This window comes from Euleptes europaea, chromosome 2 (assembly GCF_029931775.1).
Source record: "Euleptes europaea isolate rEulEur1 chromosome 2, rEulEur1.hap1, whole genome shotgun sequence".
In the NCBI taxonomy this organism is placed as follows: Eukaryota; Metazoa; Chordata; class Lepidosauria; order Squamata; family Sphaerodactylidae; genus Euleptes; species Euleptes europaea.
In genome coordinates, this window is record NC_079313.1 from 134,155,133 (window position 1) to 134,175,524 (window position 20,392).

Below are 20,392 nucleotides of genomic sequence, written 5' to 3' on the forward strand. Positions count from 1 at the left end.
ATACCAAGCAGATGCTCTACCACTGAGCAACATCCCCTCCCCTTCCTTTTCTCTTGCTTCCTTTCTCTTGCTTCCTTCCCTAACACAGCAGATAAAGCTGTCCTCCCCTTCTCTGTTTTATCCTCCCCACAGTGACCCTGCGAGGTAGGATGTTTCAGCTCCCAGCCTGGGATTGCGAAACCGAGAGGGTCGTTTTCCACTTGGCGAGCCTTGTGGCTGTAGTGAGTTTGGCATGGCAGGTCGCACCTTGTGCAGCTTTGGGTTAATGTAGGTGGGAACCAAAAGTGTTGTGGTCATGGTGAGAGCTTTGTGGTTGTAGGGTAGCGTTTGGCTTTTCCGATCGCAATGCTTAGAAAGATTATGAGCAGAAAATTCTCGTGTGCTTTGCTTTGGATGCAATTCGCAGCCTCCTGACAATTTTTGCTTTACCATGTTAGAAAGAGTTATTACTCCTTTTAACTTTTGATCATACAATGTGATTTTTTGGAACGCGGGTCCTTTGTTTTTCTTATTTGACTAACTTGCAAATGAGTCGAAACCTGATTGAATTTTTCTATCTGTTAATCCAAAAAGGAAAAGGTTCTTTTTATTAAGCAAGACAGTGTACGATGGATGACTGGAATAAATGAACCCGCACAAATTGTGGTTAAACAGGCTAGTAACATTAAGGTTCCTAACATTGTTTTAATATCAAAACTAGTTATATCTGTTAAATTAAACTTCAGTTTCTTGTCCATTGCTTTTAAGGATTATCAAATAAGCCCCAAAGTCCCAATGTCTTACCAAGCAGGGATCCTTTAATAAAGATCCCTTAATAAAGAATCTTTTCCTTTTTGGATTAACAGATAGAAAAATTCAATCGGGTGTCGACTCATTTGCTAGTTACTCAAATAAGAAAAACAAAGGACCCGCAGTCCAAAAAATTACATTGTTCTGGGCTTCAGTTCAGATTTGGTCTTTACAACTGTGTATAGTTATAGAGAAAATTTATCTATCTGATTAGTCTCTAAAGTTGATAAACACAATCATATGGGAGGGGCTGTGGCTCAGTGGTAGAGCATCTGCTTGGCATGCAGAAGGCCCCAGGTTCAATCCCCGCCATCTCCAGTTAAAGGGTCTAGGCAAGTAGGTGATGTGAAAGACCTCTGCCTGAGACCCTGGAGAGCGGCTGCCGGTCTGAGTAGACAATACTGACTTTGATGGACCAAGGGTCTGATTCAGTATAAGGCAGCTTCATGTGTTCATGTGCATTTCTAAGTATCTGAGTGGCTATTGTAATGAGCAATATTAGCACCAACCCATCTGCTTACTTTAACAAATGTTTCTGAGATAGCAAGCTATTACTGGTTCAGCAAAAATACTTTCTCAGGCCTAACAGCTGCAGAACAAAAAGAGATGACCTAACCTAGCAGGTGTACAATCTCCTTATACTGGGTATGAGATCATTGCTACTGCAACAGTAGGACCTCCATGAATGACTTATATTGCACATTTTTGTGTATCCTGCCCGTTCTCTAAGAGGCTTCCTTGGAGGTTCTCTAGTTTTATCACTGCAAAATTCCTGTGGGATAGGTTAGACTTCTTTGGGAGGGGGGAAGATGGAGGGGAGAAGAGGAGGTTTTGTGTTGCAGCCCCCCACCCCGGTTCTCACCTGTTTGCCAGGCAGAGTTCCAAACGCTAAAGCGATGCTCCAATACGCGGAGTGCCTTTTCTGTCATTTCCCAGCTCTGTGACATTCTTTTTGAGATGGGGTGTGCATAAGTACACATGTAGTTGCTTTCTACTGGATCGGTATAAGGCAGCTCCGTGTGTTCGTGTGTATATTTTCCACGCAGAAGGTCCTGGTTTCCCACTTGACTCTACCCAAAGCGCAAGAATTCAAGTCAGGGGAGGGGGTGTTCAAGATATTTCGCTTCCTCTACCTTTGCCGTGCATGGAGCGCACATGGGAAATCAGACTTTTTTTTACTAGCAAAGCAGGCAATACCACTTTGACCATCCAAAAGCATTCAGGCCACAATTTAAACTCAATATGTACTTTGATAGGTAGAAAGTAGATTCCTTTGAAATGTGGTGTTGGAGGAGAGTGTTACGGATTCCCTGAACTGCCAAAAAACTAAATCACTGGGTTCTAGATCAAAAACAAGACTCACTGGAAAAGACAATCATGCTAGGAAAAGCCAGCTGGGTGATCTTCGGCTAGTCACAGCTCTCTCAGCCCCACCTACCTCACAGGGTGTCTGTTGTGGGGAAGGGGAAGGGAAGGCGATTGTAAGCCGGTTTGATTCTTCCTTAAGTGGTAGAGAAAGTCGGCATATAAAAAACAACTCTTCTTCTCTTCTTGAAATGAAGGAGGGGACAACCAACCATGCATGTCACATGGAACTTCTTGTAAGGAGAGATAAAAATGTGCTAGCTGTGAGCTGGTGGCTCCTGATATCTCCTGTTTAGAAGCAGGAGGGGATGTGGGAATATTTTGGGGATGTGTGGAAGGGGTTCGAGTCTGCAAGTGAGGGTGCAGGAGGCGACTGAGTTATGGGCTGGATTGGGGCCAAAGGCAAAGCTTACTCTGGGCGAGCCCGTCTTAAGATGACCTGGTCATGAGCCACCACCACCCCCAAGTCAAGGATTCTGCTGCCACTTTGGGGCACGCTGGGACAGTGGTCTTCAGTTGGTGGACTGGGACCATCAGGTGAGGAGGAGAGCCCCAGCTGCCGGGTCGCAAGGCCCTCTGGCGTCCCAGGTTTTTTGCTGCCTTGTGGGAAAGGGCCTTCCAGGGCACGTGTGTGGAGAACAAAAGCGCCGTGCTCTCTGTGCCTCTGCACACATGCAGAGCGGAGCGGCAGGAAAGTGAGCTGCGATCTCTCCGTGGCAGAAAGGATTTATGCACAGCTCGGACCCCTGGCTCTTGGCTCATTATTGTACACCTCTCGGTGCTCAGTTTGTGTCACCCAGTGACAACCCGTGGGGAGATCCTGGAGAGGCAGCCTCGCCTTCCTTAGCAACTCTGTCTTCCTCTTCAGGCATCCTATGGACACCCGTGAGTGTGGTGTAGTGGTTAGAGCGTCAGACTAGGGTATGGAAGACGCAGGTTCGAATCCCCACTCTGCCAGGAAAGCTCGCTGGGTGACCTGGGGCCAGTCACATACGCTCCGCCTAACCTATCTCACAGGGTTGTTTTGAGGATAATATGGAGGAGAGGGAAAAGATGTAAGCCTCTTTGGGTCCACATTAAGATGCATTAATAAAGTTAAATAAATAAAGCAAAATAGCAAGGGGCTTTGGCTCATTTCGCAGAGCATCTGGTTTACATGCAGAAGGTCCCGGGTTCAATCTCCGGCATCTCCAGTTAAAAAGGACCAGGCAGTAAATGATGGGAAAGACCTCTACCTGAGACCCTGTAAGAAGAAGAGTTGGTTTTGATATGCCGACTTTCTCTACCAATTAAGCAAGAATCAAACCGGCTTACAATCACCTTCCCCTCCCCACAACAGACACCCTGTGAGGTAGGTGGGGCTGAGAGAGCTCCGAGAGAGCTGTGACTAGCCCAAGGTCACCCAGCTGGCTTCGTGTGTAGGAGCGGGGAAACAAATCCAGTTCACCAGATTAGCCTCCTGCTGCTCATGTGCAGGAGTGGGGAATCGAACCCGGTTCTCCAGATCAGAGTCCGCCGCTCCAAACCACCGCTCTTAACCACTACACCATGATGGAGAGCGGCTGCCAGTCTGAGTAGACAATCCTGACCTTGATGGGTCTGATTCAGCATAAGGCGGCTTCCTGGGTTCACGTGACTTTTGTTTTCAGCCAGTCTGCAATATTCAAACCTTTACTGAGATCTCCCCTCCACACGGGCTTGCTCAAAGGTCGACGGCAGCACAGTGCGTTCTTTTTTGTGTTACGATGCGGACCGGTGCGCGCTGCTGAAGATCCCAGAAACAGCATTTTGGCAGATGCCAGGCAGGAAGGACCGCCTCGAAGAGTCGTTCTGTGCCTTCGCTGGGGCTGGAAGCATCCCAGATTTCATATAGCTCGTGGCAGGGGGTCCTTTTCATGGCTCCACCCAGCCATAACTGGAAGAGTAGTCTTCGGCACGGGAATTGCAAGCTCTTCTTTGCAGTTGTATCTGAAGCTTATTTGGAACTGTAGGGTTCTTCCTTTCCCACAACTATCCCAGGGAGGTTGTTTCGGGGCTTTACAACCCGCCTCCCTTCAGAAATCCCTTTTCCGAAGTTTAATTGCCTTCATCTGCTTCTGCCGGGGTGGTCTCCTCGATTCCCTGGCTGTCGAACTGGCTCCGTTTTCCGCTTCTTTGTGGAGCGGGAGGGGTGAATGCATTCTCTGCAAGATGCACCTGGGTTTCTCTGGAGCCCGGTTGTGAAATTAACATGGCCGTGGAGGAAATCTGCAGGGTTTTGTCAGCTTGGCAGTTGTTGCGGAATTGCTTAACAGGAATTTGAGTTAAGCCTTTCGCGCTCGCCTATGCTGGAACAGGCCTTTTATTTCTTCCTCGTATACAAGTCCTGCCTCTTACATTTTCTCATAGAATCATAGAGTTGGAAGGGACCTCCAGGGTCATCTAGTCCAACCCCCTGCACAATGCAGGAAATGCACAACCACCTTCCCCCCACACACACACACACCCAGTGACCCCTGCTCCATGCCCAGAAGATTGGAGGGGGGAACACTCCAGGATCCCTGACCAATCTGGCCTGGAGGAAAATTCCTTCCTGTCCCCAAAATGGTGATCGGCATTTCCCTGGGCATGTAAGAAAGGGCCATGAGAGCTGAGCTGTGGTTCATCCCTCCCTCTCCCTCCCTGTCATTTATTTATTTTTATTTTACTTCATTTATACCCCACCTTTCTTCCCAGTGGGGATCCAAGGGAGCGTCCATCGTTCTCCTACCCTCTGTTTTATCCTCACAACAACCCTGTGAGGAAGGTTAGGCAGAGAGTATGTGACTGGCCTGAGGTCACTCCACTGAGTTTCCGCGGCAGAGGGGGATTTGAACCCAGTTCTCTCAGATCCTGGCCCAACACTCTAACCACTACCCCAGCCCTTCCTCTGTGGATATCATGGTGGGGTACATAGTTCATGTTTTAGCCACAACAGCCCTGTAAGTTGGGTTAGACTGAGAGAGAGAGAGAGAGAGAGAGAGAGAGAGAGAGAGAGAGAGAGAGAGACTAGCCCAGGGTCTCCCAGTAAGTTTTATGACAAGCATGGATTTGAACCTGGGTCTACCTGGGTTCTAAACCAGCACCTTGACTACTATAGCATACTGGCTCATCCCGCCCACATGAATCCGCCTTATACTGAATCAGACCCTTGGTCCCTTAAAGTCAGTACTGTCTACTCAGACTGGCAGGGGCTCTCCAGGGTCTCAGGCAGAGGTCTTTCACCTCATCTACAGCCTGGTCCTTTTAACTGGAGATGCTGGGGATTGAACCAGGGACTTCCTGCATGCCAAGCAGATGCTCTACCTCTGAGCCACAGCCCCATCTGGACAGGAAGTTCTCCCTAGAGCAGGCTTTCTTCATAATTAATGATGAAGACCTGACAGGCAGGAGGAACCCAAGAAGGGATTCTAAGGTCCTGTCCTTTTTTTGTAGTCATTATGACAGTAATAGTTGTTCTTCCTTATTACCCTTTCTTCTAGCCCTGTTCACAAGTTGCAGTGAACGCACAAACAATCCGTGTTTTTTAAAAATTAAATACGTGAATCGAGTAATTTTCATGTTGCGGCCAATGCATATACAGCTGAACATAGAATCGAAACTTCACATCGCATCATGGTGGTATTGATGCTTTTCTTCAGTCGAGGTTTCAGATCTCTCGTTGGTTCTAGGTTTCTTCAATCCAAATCCTGTTCCATTGTTTATTGGATTTCCCATCCTGTCAATTGTATAGAAGTACATTGTTCAATTTGCCTTGAGTCCCAGTGAGAAAAGTGGGCTGTAAATAATTTTAAAACTATGCAGGTTCTGCTCCCTGGTTTCATTTGTGCACGCGTTGGCTTTCGCCTACAAAGTGGTGTGTTGTATGGGTGTTCACAGGAATGTATGAACAGGGCTTTGAGCTGCCAACCTTTTCTGTCGTATTGAGCCGCAACCCTTCTCTTAATAAAGGCACTTCTGAGTTGCCCTGGGTTGGATGCTCAGGGTAATGGGGACAGAGGTAATCGGCACAAGAACCCTGCTGGATCGGACCAAAGATCTATCTAATCCTGAATCTAGTGTCCCACAATTGCTGACTAGAATCATAGAGTTGGAAGGGACCACCAGGGTCATCTGGTCCAACCCCCTGCACAATGCAGGAAATTCACAACTACTTCCCACACACACACCCAGTGACCTCTACTCCATGCCCAGAAGATGGCGAAGATGCCCTCCCTCTCATGATCTGCCTAAGGTCATAGAATTAGCATTGCTGACAGGTGGCCATCTAGCCTCTGCTTAAAAACCTCCAGGGAAGGAGCACTTACCACCTCCCGAGGAAGTCTGTTCCACTTAGGAACTGCTGTAACTGTTAGAAAATTCTTCCTAATGTCTAGACAGAAACTCTTTGGATTTAATTTCAATCCGTTGGTTCTGGTCCAACCTTCTGGGGCAACAGAAAACAACTCGGCACCATCCTCTATAAGACAGCCCTTCAAGTACTTGAAGATGGTTATCATATCCCCTCTCAGTCTTCTCCTCTGCAGGCTAAACATACCCAGCTCCTTCAACCTTTCCTCATAGGACTTGGTCTCCGGACCCCTCACCATCTTTGTTGCCCTCCTCTAAATGATGCATGCCTTCTTTGTTGCTGCCCCCAGTAGCTAGAATTCCAGAGCAACGTGGCCTCCAAACATGGAGATGTTCCACGCAGCCCCCTTGGCTGTTAGCAATGGATGGCCCTGTCCTCTGTGAATTTGTCTCATTCTCTTGGGAAGGAAAATTGAGCGTAAGATTTCTGTCAACGGGTTGGCATCCCACAGACCCCCCCTGTATCATTTGATGAACATGCCTTCTCAGGAGACACACCACTAGCCGATCAAGCTCTGTCCTTCTGTGTACTCTGACCAGCGGTGGCTCTCCTGGGTCTCAGGCAGGGAAAGGTCTTTCTCCATCAACTGTTATCAGAGCTCTTTTAAGCTGGAGATGCCGGGGATTGAACCTGGGACCATTGGCAAGCAGTGTCTGTCCTCAGCTGGATACACAGAAATGTGCAAAAATATACAATCATAGAAGGCATGCAAAACAGGGGAGAAAATAATAAAACTAAATAACAATCCTAGAACATTTATTCAGACATTAGTCCTCTGACCCAGATGTTACCTGGTCAGGCTGAAGAAGCAGAGTCCAGATAGAGTTCCAAAATTAAGAATTGTGGAACTCCCTTCCCCGGGATGTGGTGATGGCTGCCAACTTGGACGGCTTTAAGAGGGGAGTGGACATATTTATGGAGGAAAGGGGTATTCATGGCTATTAGTTAAAATAGATACTATTCTCTCCAGGATCAGAGGAACATGCCTATTATCTTGGGTGCTGTGGAACACAGGCAGGATGGTGCTGCTGCAGTTGTCTTGCTTGTGGGCTTCCTAGAGGCACCTGGTTGGCCACGGTATGAACAGACTGCTGGACTTGATGGGCCTGGGTCTGATCCAGCAGGGCTTTTCTGAAGTAAGAAGAAGGTATTCCAGCCACGCGAGGTCCAGCCCTCAGTCAAAAAATGTGGTCAGAACAAAAGGCCCAAAGGACTCAAGCTGGAATGAATGGTCGTGCTTCATGCCAGACTGCCAGCGGCTGGCCTGGTCCTGTTTAGCCGGTCAGGTGGGTTTCTAAGACAGGTGACCACGTACTTCTGCAACTGTCAGGCATTCACAATTAAGCAACTCACCCACATTAGCCCAGGGTTCCTTGCGCTAATCAGATGGAAGGTGAGTGAGAAGCATCCTCTGGGTAGAGGGTTGCTGGGTCCCTTCTGGTTACCGGTGTGGGGGGCTGTAGGGTTGCCAGATCCAGGTCGGGATACTCCTGGAGATTTGGGGGTGGAGCCTGGGGAGAACAGGGTCCTCAGCGGGGTACAAAGCCATAGAGTCCACTTGCCAAAACAGCCATTTTCTCCCAGGGAACTGATCTTTGTAGTCTGGAGATGAGCTGTAATTCTGGGGGATCCCCAGGTCCCACCTGGAGGCTGGCCTCCCTGTCTGTGTATCTGGCCTTCAACCTCCCAGGCCCGTGAGCTCATTTGTACCTGTGTCCATCTCACCTCTTATCTCTCTCTTTCTCTGGAACGGCAAATCATCGTGGCATTAGTTTCCAAGAGAGGAGCCTTTGGTAACTTAACGAAGTTTGCAAGGACAAGAAACAGCTAAAGAAAGCCGGTTTCTTGACAGCTGTGGTGCGGAAAATGCCCGGGATTGCCTTTTACTGAGTTGGACCATTGGTCTATTTAGTTTGGGAAAGTATTGTTTCCCTCGACTGTAGCAGGACCTCACGGTCTAAGACATGGGAAGTTCCCAGATCCTTGGAGTGGTAGGGTTGCCAACCTTCAGGTACTAGCTGGAGATCTCCTGCTATTACAACTGATCTCCAGCTGATAGAGATCAGTTCACCTGGAGAAAAATGGCTGCTTTGGCCATTGGACTCTAAGGCGTTGAAGTCCCTCCCCAAGCCCTGCTCTCTTCAGGCTCTGCCCCAAAAGCCTCCAGTCGGTGGCAAAGAAGGACCTGGCAACCCTATGAAATGGAGATAATGGAGCTTAAACCCGGGCCCTTTTTAATGCAGAATATGTCTTTATTCCTGTGTGATGGCCCTTTCTCTGTATAGCTACATCTCTGCGTATTCCAGGCCTGGACAACTGGACTAGAGCAATAGTCCCCCCCCCCCCCGTTTTCTTTGTTTTATATATATATAATTTTTTTATTATTTTTCCAGTTATTAATCACATGGTTTAACAATAACATAAACAGTGAAAAGTAAAAACAAATAGGTAACGTTGTTAAAAATATTTATATATAATCAAAAATTGTTGCCTTCCCCTACAACTCCCTTCATCTTGTGATAAATTAGTAGTCTCTTTTGCACAAAATTCTAATCCTGATACTATTGTTAATATTTATTGATCTCTTGACATTTATATTTTTCAAAGAAAAAAAAAGATTAATAGTTAGTAATATCATATAAAGGAAAGAAAAAAGGAAATAAAAATAAAAGGAAGAAGAAGAGAAATAGTAAATCTCACGTCCCGCCCATTAGAAGCCCTGCTGGGCAGGAGCCTCACTTGGCTATGCCCGCTTTCTAAAAACATTTCGTGGGGAAAGGCGTTGGGACCACACAGGAAGCCCCCGGTCTAGAGAATGTAAGCTTCCATTCTTAAAGGCAGAGCAAGTTGTTATTTCCTACGACTAGGTAGCGTTGCCAACTCTGGCTTGAGAAACTCCTGGAGATTTGCCGGTGGAGCCTGGGAAGGGCGGGGTTTGGGGGAGAGAAGGGACCTCAGTGGGGCATAATGCCATTGAGTCCATCTTACGAAGCAGGATTTTCCCCCCTACCAGGGAACTGATCTCTGTCATCGGGAGGGTCAGCTGGAATTCCAGGAGATATCCAGGTCCCACCTGGAGGTTGGCGTGGAAAATGGGTGGTGCTGTCTCAGTAGCCATGGGTGCTTGGGGAGGGGGCTGCATTAAGCATTAATATTTCTGCTACATGCCAAATATTGTAAATCTAATACAATTCCAGTTTGCGAGACCTGAGCAAGGCTGTCAAAGATAGGACATTTTGGAGGACATTGATTCATAGGGTCGCCATGAGTCGGAAGCGACTTGACGGCACTTCACACACACAAAATACAATTCCCGATATTAAAGAGCGGAATAATGAACTCTCCCATTTTGCATTGATGGCCAAACTAACACAGCTGGTTAATATGAAATCAACAGATGAATTGTGATGAGATGGCAGCCTTTCTAGGATTATTATTTAAGTGGTAAATAAATTATTCAATAAGGTTGAGTGAAACTTAAAAGAGAATTTATAGAGGTATATAAAGTATACATATGTCTAAGACGTTTAATAGAAGACATGTTTAAGACATTTAGTTGATTACAGAAGATATGTTTAAGACGTTGAGATGTTGTGGGGGCTCAGCGGTTGAAACGTAATTTTGTTTACTTTAGAGAATCTTTAGATGGAGGAATGTTTAGAATGGTACAATATTTGGTAATATCTTCTCTTTCCTTTTACATTTAATCTATGTGGAAGCTTGGAGGATGATGAATATTTCATCCCTCCCCCTTTTTCCTTTCTGTACCCTTTTTATATAAAATAAAAAAGAAATACTTCTGCTGGTTAGCAATTGGGGCTTCAGTGCTTTGTATTATTCATTACAGGAGCCCCCCCCCCCCCTCATCTAATAGGACTCAGATTGGGGAAAAGCAGCCGTTTAATTTGCACTAAACAGACCTTAAAGAATCTGGGATTTCTTGACAAAGCTCAGATTTGGATTCGGGGGGGGGGGCAGCACAGGAAACAACCACACCTGGAGGTAACTGCGCACCAAAATCATGTCTGACTGAAGAGTTGCGCACCCCCGCACTGAGGTTATCAGCAGGATGTGGGTCACGATGCAAGTCAGAGTTTTGGCACCGTCTTCTTCCGTATTGCATGGTGGGAGACCCAGCTATGCCGTCGCCGGGCTGTTTCTGTCATGCATCTTTGGAAACTGCTTGCACGAAAGGGAAGAGGCAGCAGTACCGTTTAAAACGGAAGAAAGGCCATCTTGTGCTTTTCTGTGCAGTGAGCCTGGGGGATCCTTCACCGCAAGATGTTTCTGCCCGCGACCGCAGTTCAGTTTAGGGAAGCTCGTTTGCACAGATGAAAATTCAAATTCAGTCCATGGTATTGCCAGTTGAAGGGTATGAACATAAGAAAGGCCACGCTGGATCAGACCAAGGTCCAGCAAGTCCAGCAGTCTGTTCTCACAGTGGCCAACCAGGTGCCTCCAGGAAGCCCACAAACAAGACGATGGCAGCAGCACCGTCCTGCCCGTGTTGCACAGCACCTACTATATTCAGCCTGCTCCTCTGATCCTGGAGAGAATAGGTATGCATCATGACTAGGATTCATTTTGACTAGTAGCCATGGATAGCCCTCTCCTCCATGAACATGCCTTTTAAAGCCTTCCAAGTGGGTAGCCATCACCCCATCCTGGGGCAGGGAGTTGCACCATTTAACGATGCGCTGGGTGAAGAAAGACTTCCTTTTCTCTGTTTTGAATCTCTCACCCTCCAGCTTTAGCAGATGACCCCGGGTTCTAGTATTATGGGAAAGGGAGAAAAGCTTCTCCCTGCCCACCCTCTCCACCCCATGCATAATTTTATAGACCTCTATCATGTCTCCCCTTAACCTCCTTCTTTCCAAGCTCAACAGCCCTAAGCGTTTTAACCGTTCCTCCGAGGTCAGTTGCTCTAGCCCCCTGATCGTTTTGGTTGCAATCTCAGATGGGATGGCTGGTAAAGAGTCAGAACAGGCAGAGCATGAGAAAACCGTGGAAAGGAATTTTCTTTTTAACAAGGACAGCAACAATAATAATCAGCCCCTGCCCCACTGCCCACAGTGACTTTGAAGATAAGCTAAATGGCACTGGAGAGAGAGATTTTGTAACCCTTGCCTATCTGCTCCTGTCTCCCCCACCCCACCCCGTATGTTAACAGCAGCTCAAAGGGCAGAAATTATAAGGTGTGGGAGGAAAGGGTTAACGTTTCATGCCCAGAAGCCTTTCCAAGCAGCTATGGGGACATTGCTAATTTTGTTTAAACTTCCAAAGGAGCTGCTTCGGGAGTCTGTTGGAAATGTCATAAAATCAGAGGCACCTTCTTCCACTGTTGGTGGGCATGCGAGGGCGTGCAGAAATATTGGGAAAAGATTCATAAGAACCTTGAAGGCATTGTAGGGCAGAGCATGAAATATGATCCCAAACTCTTTCTCCTGAATAAAGCACCAAATACCATGAATGAGGATCAACGGATTGTAGTAAAATACCTTGCAACAGCGGCAAGAGTAGTTCTGGCATCACTTTGGAGAACGAATAAGATCCCAACGCTTCAAGCATGGCTAGATAAGTCCCGGGAATATATCACTATGGCACACTTAACAGATTATTTGAAAGATACTACACGAGAACAATCACGAGAGGTGGAGATCCTTTTATGAATTTATGAAAAACACCAGACAAAAGATCCAATGGAATTAAACCATTATTAGGTTAAAAATATGGAAGATGTTACAAACAGGGGTAGTGAATGTTAGATATTAACATAATGATATGTAAATAATATCATTTTTCCTTTCCCTATTTTTCCCTTCACAATACAAGGTGGTAGTGCTAAATATACTAAAACTGCACAATATTTATGTATTTATTTATTTCTACATTTTTCCTACGTTTACTTCCCCACCCCTCTTTCCTTCTGTATCCCACTTATAATTCAAAATCAATAAAAAATATTTATTTTAAAAAAAAAACCTTCCAAGGGAGCTGTATCTGGTGTTCACGCCAAGCCTCTCCTAATACCAGAACGCGGGGTCATCTGCTGAAGCTGGAAGTCGAGAGATTCAAAACTGATAAAAGGAAGTATTTCTTCACACGACGCATCGTTAAACTGTGGAACTCCCTGCCCCAGGATGGGGTGACCAAACCTGGCCTCCACGGCCCCTTGTTCGTTCATGGTATAATGTATGTGGGAGCTGCTGCTTTTAGCCACTTGGCGCCACTCGGAGAGCTGCTCGGTGACCACTGTTACCTTTTTCTCCCACCTTTCCTCCAAGGAGTGGTATGCGTTGTTCTCCTCTCCTCCCATGCAGCCTCCCAACAACCCTGCGAGGTAGGGTAGGCCGAGGTAGATCGGGCCAAGGTCCAGCCAGCTGAGTGAGGATTTGAACCCAGGTTTCCTCGGACCTAGTCTGGCAGTTGGTTCGCTATACCACCCTGTGTCGCCCCCCCCCCAGCTCCTCCCTTTAGTATTTTGTACCAGCAAGTGAAACCATTCCTGCTTTCTTGCTTTCAACCACTTTTTCATGATACGGTAGCAGGTTTTGTTAATAATTCCTGCTGTGGTGTTTTATATTGCTAGAATTACAGTGTTGGGCGTTTAATTCCTTATTATTATACCTCCCCGAACATGCAGTTAGGTAGAAAGACAATCGAATAAGCAAAATAATTTCAATAATTTGTAAAGTGCCCTGAAAGGCGTAACGAAATGTGGTGAGAGACACGAGGCTGCTGCTGAAAAGGGGAGCCCCGCGTCTCTGCTCTGTCTCCTGCTAATGGGGGCAGCAGAATGGGGCGACAGAATGTGCTTCCCCATGGGCGAAAACGCACAGTCGCTTTATCCTCCTTTAATCCCTGTTTTATCCAGGATCGAACACACATTAGGCAAAACGCATGCGTTTGATCCTGGCTGAAACAGGGATTAAAGGAGGATAAAGTGACCATGCGTTTTCACCCCATGTCAGACTGCAGGTGGGGGGACTCTGACTTTGAATGCACTTGTTTAGCCCTCTGTCCGAAATTCTCCATGGCGCAGAGTGATAAGCTGCTGTACTGCCGTCAAAAGCTCTGCTCACGACCTGCGTTCGATCCCGACGGAAGTCGGTTTTATGTAGCCGGCTCAACGTTGATTCAGCCTTCCGTCCTTCCGAGGTCGGTCAAATGAGTACCCAGCTTGCTGGGGGGAAAGGGTAGACAACTGGGGAAGGCACTGGCAAACCACCCCATAAGCATAGTCTGCCTAGCAAACGTCAGAATGACCTGGTGCTTGCACAGGGGGGCTGTCTTTTCCTTTTGCACAGATTCTCATGATCACGAGAAGCTACCTGAAACAGACCCTTGGTCCACTGAATCAGACCCTTGGTCCATTAAAGTCAGTTATTGTCTTCTCTGTCCAGCAGCGGCTCTCCAGGGTCTCAGGCAGGGGTCTTTCACATCACCGACCTGCCTAGTCCCTTAACTGGAGATGCCGGGGATTGAACCTGGGACCTTCTGCATGCCAAGCAGATGCTCTGCCACTGAGCCACAGCCCCTCTCGGTGGTTTCCAGGGTCTCAGGCAGAGGTCTTTCACATCACCGACCTGCCTAGTCCCTTTAACTGGAGATGCCGGGGACTGAACCTGGGACTTTCTGCATGCCAAGCAGATGCTTTACCACTGAGCCACAGCCCTTCCCCAAGTAGTAAATCCTAGCAGGCAGTCGATCGAACCATAAAAAATGTAATTCCCAGGAATATAAAACCACAAAACAGCAGAACATGCCTAAAATCTTGTTGGCAACCTAAAAGGGAATTTTTTTTGGGGGGGACGATTTTTTTTATATATATATAAATAGCCAGAATAGGGCTGAACAAAGCCCGGGTGCCAGGTCACCACAGCATGTAGAAATTTCATTACGGTCCTCATATTTTTCTACAAGCAATTTTGTTGCGGCGTCTCCCTCCGATCCTTAGTTGAACGTATAGAGCTCGTTTATCGTTTTACATCAGAGTGGGTTCTGTTGTATGCCATAAAATTAAACGGGCATGAAGTTGTTGTCATTTATATGTAATTTTACATTTCCGCCATTCGGTAGCGGCGGATGAATTCATTTCAGAACCAACTGGTTCCAAGTGCTTTCTGCAGTATTCAGTTACACAAAACTACCCTATGAGGAGCATTTAAAACACTTAGGGCTGTTTAGCTTAGAAAGAAGGTGGTTAAGGGGAGACATGAGAGAGGTCGATAAAATTATCCATGGTATGGAGAGAGTGGACAGGGAGAATCATTTCTCCCTCTCTCATAATACCAGAACACGGGGTCGTCTGCTTTGCTTATTTATTTATTCGCTTCATTTATAATCTGCCTTTCTTGCCGAGACTAAAAGATTGCAAGAAATTTTTAAAAATTTGATGGGACCGCATGAGATATCCAATATACAGTTTAATAAGACCATGATTGCAGAAGTAGAAAACAATTCAAATGGGGGAAAAAAACCTGTCTAGGGATTTACTGACGCACCCTAACTCAGAAAGTGGATAGCCCACCCCATCTTGTAGGAGTAGACGAGGTTATTGAAAATCAATATTAAAAAAGACCAGGGTGTTTGAAGGATCATCTTCCAGATGTCCCTGCTTGGGAATTAAGATCGCAGGGAGAGGCCAATCAAAGAATCTCATTTAGTGGATACATGAGAGAGGGCCTTATCAGTGGTAGCCCCATTATTATGGAACAACCTTCCCAGGGAAGTGTGCCTGGCTCCCTTACTTTCAATCTTTAGGAGGTAACTGATGACGGTTTTACTTAGGACTGCATTTGATTAAAACAGCCCTAAAAAGGTAAAGGTCCCCTGTGCAAGCACCGGGTCATTCCTGACCCATGGGGTGACGTCACATCCCGACGTTTCCAAGGCAGACTTTGTTTGCGGGGTGGTTTGCCAGTGCCTTCCCCAGTCATCTTCCCTTTACCCCCAGCAAGCTGGGTACTCATTTTACCGACCTCGGAAGGATGGAAGGCTGAGTCAACCTCGAGCCGGCTACCTGAAACCAACTTCCGTCGGGATCGAACTCAGGTTGTGGGCAGAGGTTGGACTGCAGTACTGCAGCTTACCACTCTGCGCCACGGGGCTCTTAGGAAGCCCTAGCCTGTGATTTTACATTTCGTTTTTATGTGTTTTTATGTAATCTACGTGTGTCATTTTTATTGTAAGCCACCTTGAGCTCGGTATGGAAGAAAGGTGGCTAACAAATGTTTTAAATGATGATGATAAAGATGTTGCCATGCTTTCTCTCTGTATAGGTGCCATCCCATAAGCCGTGGAGGCCCTAGGAAGGGCGGGCATCAGCGGGACGTGCGGCCAAGACCTGGCCAGAAAAGACAGCCACGGTGGGCCAGGTGGGCAGAACAGACCTGTCGATGCCGACTGTTTATGAAGTGGGGAAGCAGGTGAGCTCCGAGACCTATAGGGTCAAGAACGGGATCGTGTCCCCAAAGCGGGGGTGGGGTGTTGTAGTGTGCTTTTCATGAGAGTTTTTCACCATTGTCAAAAAGCATACTTCCAGCGGTTTTCTTTATGGCGATTGAATTGAATGGGTGCCAGCGTGTTCCCTATTCAGGGTGCAGACCACACTTGCTGCATTGGTTTCATTTTAAGAACATAAGAAAGGCCTGCTGGATCAGACCAAGGCCTGTCAAGTCCAGCAGTCTGTTCACACAGAGGCCAACCAGGTGCTTCTAGGGAGCCCACAAACAAGACAACTGCAGCAGCACCATCCTGCCTGTGTTTCACAGCACCTAATAGAATGGACATGATACTCTGATTTTGAAGAGAATAGGTGTGCATCATGACTAGTATCCATTTTGACCAGTAGCCATGAATACCCCTCTCCTCCATGAGCATGTCCACTCCCCTCTTAAAGCCTTCCAGGTTGGCAGCCATCACCACATCCTGGGGCAGAGAGTTCCACAGTTTAACTATGCATTGTGTGAAGAAAGACTTCCTTTTATCTGTTTTGAATCTCTCACCTTCCAGCTTCACCAACAGTGCCAATGCATGGCCAGATCTGACTGGCTCTGTCGCATCTCGACATCCTCCTGTTTACTGTGCCTTCCCCGATTGGCTGGGCTCACCCACACGACTGATTCCGAGTGCATTGCCCTCGCTCTCAGTTGGCTTTGTTTGTGTCCAGTGACGCTTGCTTGCGTAGCAAAATCCGATTGGCTATGTAGTGGTTAAAGGTGGTTTGGGTTGCCTTACGATAGCCTTATTGGCTGGGACGATCCACGCGATTATTCCCGGGAGAAGGGAAGAGATATGGATGCAGCCTTTGGCTGTCAGCTGCATGGTTACTGTATTGGCGGGTTGCATGTAGTTTGGGTCTGCACATTTTCAGGAAAAAAAGCCAGCAGTGAGATGGGATCTGAAGGAGACCCCCCAGCAAATCCTCATAATCTATTGGCTGAAAGAATTTTAGGCGAGGTTAAAGATTCTGGTTGTGAGGCAGTTGCCTAGGCCACCAGGTTTTGGGGACACCCAAAAGATGAGAGGAGCCTGTGTTGAAGGGAAGCTTCTGGAATCTCGGTGGGCCTTGATCTGGATGGCCCAGGCTAGTCCGATCTCATCATATCTCAGAAGCCAAGCAGGGTCAGCCCTGGTTAGTACTTGGATGTGGGAGACCGCTAAGGAAGTCCAGGGCTGCTCTACAGAGGCAGGCAATGGCAGACCACCTCTGTTTGAGTGCCCTGATGCCCCAGGCTAGCTTGATCTCATCAGATCTCAGAAGCTAAGCAGGGTCAGCCCTGGTTAATATTTTGGTGGGAGACCACCAAGGAAGTCCAGGACTGCTCCGTAGAGGCAGGCAATGGCAGACCACCACTGGTTGTCTCTTGCCTTAAAAACCCTACAAGGTCGCCATAAGTCGGCTGCGTCTTGACGGCACTTCCCTCCACCACCACAAAAGAACATAAGAAAGGCCATGCTGGATCAGACCAATGCCCAATAAGTCCAGAAGTCTGTTCACACAGTGGCCAACCAGGTGCCTCTAGGAAGCCCATAAACAAAACGACTTCAGCAGCATTTATCCTGCCTGTGTTCCACAGCACCTAATACAATAGGCATGCTCCTCTGATCCTGGAGAGAATGCATCATGACTAGTATCCATTTTGACTAGTAGCCATGAGTAGCCCTCTCCTCCATAGAAACGGCCCTGCTGGATCAGACCCAGGCCCATCAAGTCCAGCAGTCTGTTCACACAGTGGCCAACCAGGTGCCTCTTGGAAGCCCACAAACAAGACAGCTGCAGTAGCATTAGCCTGCCTGTGTTCCATGGCACCTAATATAATAAGCAATTCCCAGCAATATTTATTATTTTTCAACATTTTCTAATGATGGGATTGATAGATTGGGGCAGTTGGCAATAATTTTACACATAGAATAATTAAGAAATTATTTCAAGTAGTGAAGTAGATTTTGGTATGCCATAATGTTAGAATTGTGTTCGTGTTGTGCCTGTGTGATGTTATTTGGTTGGTGTGTTTTTGGTTTTTTTGGTTGTTACATTTGTTTTTGGTTTTTTAAACAAAATGATGTGTATTATTTTGTAACGTCTGTTTTTCATCATCATCATCATTGTATTGGCATAAAAAACGCAATACAGAAGGATACAAAAGGAATGGAAATATTAAAAGGTACCCTTTGTAGAATAGTTAGAAGACAGTTACATCGAATAACGCTGTTTATTGATACTGCCATCTGAGGTATAATTTCAGAGTGTGAAGAAGGCAGTGGGTGGTCAGAAGGGGAAGACCAAAAATAGTGAAACTGTGGTCATATGATGATGTAATTTTTTTGTTTCGAAATTATTTTTATAGCTCTGCTCTTTCCAAGCATTTACACACACAAAATATCTCTGCTGTTTTATATTTGTTGTGATAAGGTATCCCACAATGGCTCTGCCACCATCTCCAATATTTGGGGCAACGTCTGTTTTTGTTTGTTTTATATGGAACTGAAAATAAAAATTTATTGGGGGGGGGGAACCACCAAAATTCCTGGAAAAGTTACCCATCTGGAAGGGTTTTTTTTCTCAGCCAAGGCCCTGGGTCTCTAGTGCTCCGTCGGTCACCTTCTCCGTTTCCCTTTGCAGTACCCAGACCCAGAGTGTCCGGAGAGACCACTTCCGATGTCCCGGCATGAGACGTCTCCGGCAGCACTGCAACGGGCCGGCCCCAACCAACGCCCCAACCCCTGCTGCTTCTGCTGGTGCTGCTGCTGCAGCTGCTCGTGGTACGGGGAAGTGTGGGGGGTCCACGTCGTGGCCGGGCGGTCGGGGTTTGCAGCCTGCCATCGGATAGCGTTTATGGCTCGGTGCTCGGGTGCAAGAGGAAGCATTCTGCAGAGTTCTCATGTTCTTCCAGCATCTGCTGCAAGTTTGTTTTTGGTCTGGCATTCCTGGGGGGGCGGGGAGACTGTCTTTGGCCCAATTTGCTCCGAATGCAAAAAATGGCTAATGCGATCTTGGGGTGACAGAGGCATAACATCCAAATCGCGAGATGTCATAGTTCTGCTGCACACTGCGTTGGACAAGGCCGCACCTGGAGTATTGTGTGCAGTTCTGGAGGCCTCGCTCCAAAAAGGATGCGGACAGAATGGAGCGGGTGCAGAGGATAAACCCGAACCTGAAAAATGATGGGGGGGATTGGGGGGGGGGGTTCCTAGCCCTACTGCCCCAGCTCCTGGCAGCAGGGCAGAAGCGGCCAGAAAAATGCTGAATAAATTATTTGGGTCTGCCTTTTTTGCCCCCCTTTTTGGGGGGCTGCCATTTATGCTGGTAAAAAGAAATCCCCAAAAAATACCGAAAAGGAGCCAGTGGTCCCAAGAGGCTAGCAGCGTTGGTCAGCTGAAGGACAACTTGATTCGAGTCCAGTAGCACCTTAAAGACCAGAAAGATTTCCAGGGTATCAGCTTTTGAGAGTCGAACATCTGGTATCTGACAAAAGGGAGCCTTTGACTCTCAAAAGCTTCCACCCTAACAATCTCAATGGTCCCAAAGGTGTGACTGGACTTGAATCTGGCTCTTCAGATGCTGATAATTATTCCCTAGGAATTGTTAGAAGAGCCAGCGTGGTGTAGATGGGAGGAGCGGTGGACTCTAATCTGTTGAACCGGGTTTGAGTCCCCACTCTTCCACGTGAGCAGCGGACTCTAATCTGGAGAACCGGGTTTGTTTCCCCACTGCTACACATGAAGGCTGCTGGGTGACCTTGGGCTAGTCACAGCTCTCTTAGAGCTCCCTCAGCCCCAGCTACCTCACAAGGTGTCTGTTGTGAGGAGAGGAAGGGAAGGTGATTGTAAGCTGGTTTGATTCTCCTTAAAAGGTAGTCGGCATATAAAAACCAACTCTTCTTGCATGTCGCTTGTCAAACTTCGGAAGCACCTGGCCGGTCATCACTGGACCGGAAGGGACTTTGGTAAGCTCCCACAAGTGAAGCTGTTGGTCACAGTCCAGTCAGGGAATGTGTTCCCACTTCTTTGGACACTCAGTTTTCAGCCGCGCCATTTGGGGTGGGCCATGCTTGGTTTGTAGATGGAGGCTAATTGGGGGAGTATTTAACAAAGCAAGCAGAAACACCATCTTGAGCAGATGGTCTGGTGTTTGGGCTTCACATAATGCAGAGATCCTTGGAAGCTCCATGTATTTAGCTCTGTTTGGCTTGATTTGAGGCTTTTCTTTTTAATTTGGATGTTGCGCGTTGGCCAGTTTCCCCACAATCTGTTCTAGAAAACACTGCTATTTCCGAGCAGAAGCGGCTCCTCAGTGCCGTATTTCCCAACTCCCAATCTGCATTTCACTTCATCTCTCTCTCTCTCTCCCTCAGGCAAAGCATG

General features: G+C 47.2%; 1 protein-coding gene across 1 annotated transcript in view; it reads left to right on the top strand.

Annotated features, from left to right (window-relative positions):
• RGS19 (regulator of G protein signaling 19) overlaps window positions 1-20,392 on the top strand; it is a 39,017-nt gene that overhangs the window by 11,492 nt on the left and 7,133 nt on the right. The window contains exons 2-3 of the mRNA XM_056844482.1: window positions 15,805-15,951; window positions 18,651-18,790. Of these exons, the coding sequence (XP_056700460.1) occupies window positions 15,922-15,951; window positions 18,651-18,790 (170 nt within the window). The 5' untranslated portion in view covers window positions 15,805-15,921. The remainder of the gene's footprint in view (window positions 1-15,804; window positions 15,952-18,650; window positions 18,791-20,392) is intronic.